We start from the raw sequence: 4,625 nt of genomic DNA, 5'->3' as shown, positions 1-4,625 counted from the left end.
AGTAATAGCCTTCGGCCCCGGTTTGAGTCTATCGGGGATCCCGGGACCCGTTTTAGCGGGAAATCCCCGTCCTCATTCGGATCGGGTGGGTCGAGACAAATCACCATCCTTAGGGATCCATATGGAACCTATTGGGGTTGTCGATAATCAACCTTTTGTATGATTACACATATGATTTTTTTTAAAATCATATTCCATACAGTTAAATGGAATTATTGGTAGTTTTTTGTTGTTATAGTTATATTTTATTAACAAATATTCGAATTTTTTAATTAAATTAAAAGGTAAAAGAAAATACAAGTATTTAATAAATAAAAATAGCGTATATTTACAGGTGGATGATGACACAAAGCCCATACTCTCATTTTGGCGCGTGACTAAACCATCAGATAACTGGCAAAATATCTGAAACCGCCGGCCCCACCGCACTATTTCCGGCCCCACAGCCGTGACCGCCATGCTTTCACACTTCCCTTAAAACTACTTGTTCATATATTAACTCACTCCTTCCTTCACAAACTCTCATGAAATCATGGAGTCTAACGACATTATCGCACCTTTCGTCCTCAAAACTTATCAGATGGTCAACGATCCATCTCTCGACGGTTTCATCCGGTGGGGAATCGCCGATAACAGCTTCATCGTCGTCCAACCTCTCGATTTCTCCCAACGTCTTTTACCTGCTTACTTCAAACACAATAATTTCTCCAGTTTTATTCGTCAATTAAACACTTATGTAAGCATAATTTCTCCTAATTTGTGTTTTGTGTGATTTTGTTTGAAGTATTATTTTGTTGATTGATTTGGTTTTTGATTCGTATTTCGAATTGGATCGATTTTTAGGGTTTCAGAAAAGTGGATCCTGATCGATGGGAATTTGCGAGCGAGTGGTTTTTGAGAGGACAAACGCATTTGTTGAAGAATTTAGGGAGGAAGAAACAGATTCACAATAGGAATAATTTCATGCGATCGGAGGAAGATGATGAAGTTGAGATGGCGGTGGAGATTGCAAGATTAAATCAGGAGCAGAAGGCGTTAGAACGGGAGTTAATCGGGATGAACAAGCGGCTGGAGGCGACGGAGCGGCGGCCGGAGCAAATGATGGCGTTATTGCATAAAGTGGCGGAGGATCCCGAGATCTTGCCACGTATGATGCTTGAAAAGGATCAACGATCGAAACGTTTGATACATAAAAAGCGGCAACGGATTTTGATTCCTCCGTCGCCGTTGCCGTCGCCGTCGTCGAGGGTGAAGAACAAGGAGGATGACGAGTGTCGGATTCTCGGAGGATGGACAGCTTCTTCACCGGAGGGTTATTATGGTAATGAGCCGTTTTGGCAGTCATCGCCGTCGCCGGATACAATATCCATGGCATGGCCGCGGACCAAAGCCGTCGTTGGCGGCGGCGGTCTTAATATGGAATCCGGTCCGGTGAATGGAATTAGTATGTATGGAAATTATACAGATGGAGGCGGCGGTGGATTCAATATGGATTACTCCGGAGGAGTTTCGCCGGAGCCGGACGTTAGACCACCGCCGGCTTATCCATTTTCCCTATTGGGTGGCGGTTTTTAGCTACAGTTTAATTAGTTACTGGTATTATAAATACTAGATTATTGTAATATTTTATATTTTCTTCCCTTTTTGTAATTTTCAAAAAAAATATATAAAGAAAACATCTTTAGGGTTGTTTGTTTACCTCTTAATAGTTTCATTAACATACAATCTCTGAATGGTTAAGAGATGAATCTTGTTTGACAAATTTTTTTGTCTCTTAATGGTTCTAAAACCCTCTAACTGATTTTGGGGTTGTTTGTTTACCTCTTAATAGTTCTATTAAAAGAAAACATTTGAATCATTAAGAAGTGAATCTTATTTGGCAAAAAAAAAAAGGTCTGTCTCTTAATGGTCTTAAAAACCTCTAAATAATTTTGTATTCTAAGTCTCCCTTAACCATTAAGTGTCATGATTTCACTGTAAACAATTACCAAACAATTATATATCATTTTCCACTATATCATGAAAGTCTCTTAATCATTCTGACCACTTAATCATTCTGCACCAAACCATTCAGCAATTGTCAAACAACCCTTTGTATCATAGATCTCACTTAAACATTTAACATCCTAATTTCATTATAAATAATTATTAAACAACTATATTTATTTTGCATTATATTATGAGAGTTTCTTAATCATGCTGACCACTTAATCATTCTGCACAAATCATTCAGCAAATGCCAACTAGCCCCGGATTCTTATTTTCTTTAAGTTGTATGATTAAAATTAAAATTTAACATTAAATTAGACTTCAAATTCCAATTATTTTTTTACAAGAACATTGATTGATATATTAGAGCATCTTCGATAGATTTTTTGTAAATTATCTGAAATGGAAAGCCAAAATGCCATCATTTCCCACTTTTTCAACTATCAAAATGTATTTTTATGAATAAAATATGATTCTGATAGGTCATTTTGTAAACCAGTATGGAGAGTTCCTTAAGCTAGAACACAAGCCGCCATTCCCACCTTGCAGACCGTTGGATCCATTTGGTAATCATGCCAATTTCGCAATCCGATCTCACTAGAATCAAATTTAATTCAGAGAAAGTAAGAGGTTGTTTGTTTACCTCTTACTAGTTTCATTAAAAGTCAGTCTCTGAATTGCTAAAAGGTGAATCTTGTTTGACAATTTTTTTTTTGTCTCTTAATGATTCTAAAACCCTCTGAAAGAAGCCACAACGGTGGTGCCTGATTGGTTTGAGCTTGGCTCTAAAAGTCAAAAATATCAGGATGTCTCAAGTTCAAATCCAATGAGGAATAAAAATCTCTTTATGGCCACAGAGGTTCAAATGCGGTGACTCCGGGATATCCGCAAAGCAGGTGGTCGTTTTGGGATTAGTCGGCTCGCATAGTGGGTTGGATATCCAGGTTAATAAAAAAAAACTCCTCAGAACGATTTTGTATCTTGGGCCTCCCTTGATCATTCAACACCCTAATTTCATTTTGAATAATTACCAAACAATTGTATTTCATTTTTGTATTATATTGTAAGAGTCTTTTAATTATTCTGACCACTTAATGATTCTGCACCAAACTATTCAATAATTGTCAAAGAATCTCCATAAGTTGTAAAATGACACTTACAAAATCTTGGTTATTTTGATTTTAATTGACAAAAAAAATTTAAGCTAAAAAATAAATATATTACTATAAAATCACTAGTTTTGGTCAATTTCCTATTTGTATAAATGATCAATTATCTATACTATATTATAAAGCATTTGACAAAAACTCTTAAAAACCAATTTTTATGCATGAAGTACTGTTTATTGATGCATATTACTTAAAATTCAAGATTACAAGTGTTTTTGCATAAATACAACTTATTAAAGCTTCATTTTTAAATTCGTGTAACTAACTGCAGATAAAAATAATCAAATACATGATAAACATCAATTTAAATATAGAAAATCTAAAAATATAATTAAGATAATCATTGAGTTTCTAACAGAATGTTTAATTATTATCTTTAATAAAAATTATATTATTAAAACAAAAATAAATTACTTTGTTATTAAACATAAATTAAATTATAATAAAAAAATTGAATTAAAGAAGTTACACAAAAAAAAAAGAACTATTAAATAATTAATTTAATATTAATACTAAATTGAAGATTTATTTCGCTGCATTGCACGAGTACCCTTCTAGTATATATATAAACCTTACGTCATAATTATTTAAATTTAGTATAAATTCTTTATAGTCTATAAAAATAAATATATTACAACAAATATTAAATTACCTTCATTATAAATAACAAATTATTTTCCTCTTATAAAAAATAACAACTTTGATAATATTGTAAATAAATGTATCAAAATTAAATAACTAAAAGAATATAAATATAGGGGAGGGATAAAATACAAATTAAGTCATTTGTACAAATCGTGAAAACTTTATTCAATCATTCATAAATTTTCTTTTAATTTTAGTGAATAACTTTCACCAAAACAAGAAATACATGAAACAATTTAACTTTTTACATAAAAACAAAAATATGTTAAAGAATTTCATCATATTAAATAATTTCATAAAAATTATTCATTTATTTAAACAATGAAATAAATGATTTTCATGGTTTGTAAAATTTGTTTGGTTTCATTTTATCCCTCCCCTACACACACACACACACATATGTGTATATATATATATATATATATATATATATATATATAAAGAGAGAGAAGTGTGTTATTATGCAACCTTTTATATTTATACAAACAATACAACTCAATCACAACCGTCCATTTAGTTAGATGAATATGTGATTTTATAAAAGTTTTGATTTTTTTTAATATAAAGTATTGATCATAATTAATGAAACCTAGTCATATTTCATAAATATTTAAATCATAATAAATGAGCTCTCATCATTTCCATAAATATCTCAATTGATTGAGTTAAATTAGCTGTACAAATATGATGCGTTGCATTTGAAATAATGATTTTTGTTTAAAATTCATAATACTACGTAAACTTTGGTTGTTCACTTTTTTTAATCAAAGTTCATAGGTGAAATCAAAAAGTGAATGAGATAATTAAAAAGGTGAAACAATG

General features: G+C 31.7%; 1 protein-coding gene across 1 annotated transcript; it reads left to right on the top strand.

Annotated features, from left to right (window-relative positions):
* Positions 1-527: 527 nt before the first annotated feature.
* On the top strand, positions 528-1,655 carry LOC112517237 (heat stress transcription factor C-1-like). The gene is made up of 2 exons (XM_025124606.1): positions 528-736; positions 844-1,655. The coding sequence occupies exons 1-2, from the start codon at positions 533-535 to the stop codon at positions 1,573-1,575; spliced, it is 936 nt and encodes a 311-aa protein (XP_024980374.1). The 5' UTR covers positions 528-532; the 3' UTR covers positions 1,576-1,655.
* The last annotated feature ends 2,970 nt before the right edge of the window (positions 1,656-4,625 follow it).

The sequence above is a fragment of the Cynara cardunculus genome (assembly GCF_001531365.2).
Source record: "Cynara cardunculus var. scolymus isolate 2C chromosome LG 8, CcrdV1, whole genome shotgun sequence".
Taxonomy (NCBI): domain Eukaryota; kingdom Viridiplantae; phylum Streptophyta; class Magnoliopsida; order Asterales; family Asteraceae; genus Cynara; species Cynara cardunculus.
This window is presented reverse-complemented; position numbering and strand designations above follow the sequence as displayed.

Bases quoted from the DNA above. Each gene is read 5' to 3' on its own strand.
- LOC112517237 (XM_025124606.1), top strand. From the start codon at position 533: ATGGAGTCTAACGACATTATCGCACCTTTCGTCCTCAAAACTTATCAG. The intron at 737-843 runs GTAAGCATAATT...ATCGATTTTTAG, and splicing joins TTCGTCAATTAAACACTTAT to GGTTTCAGAAAAGTGGATCC.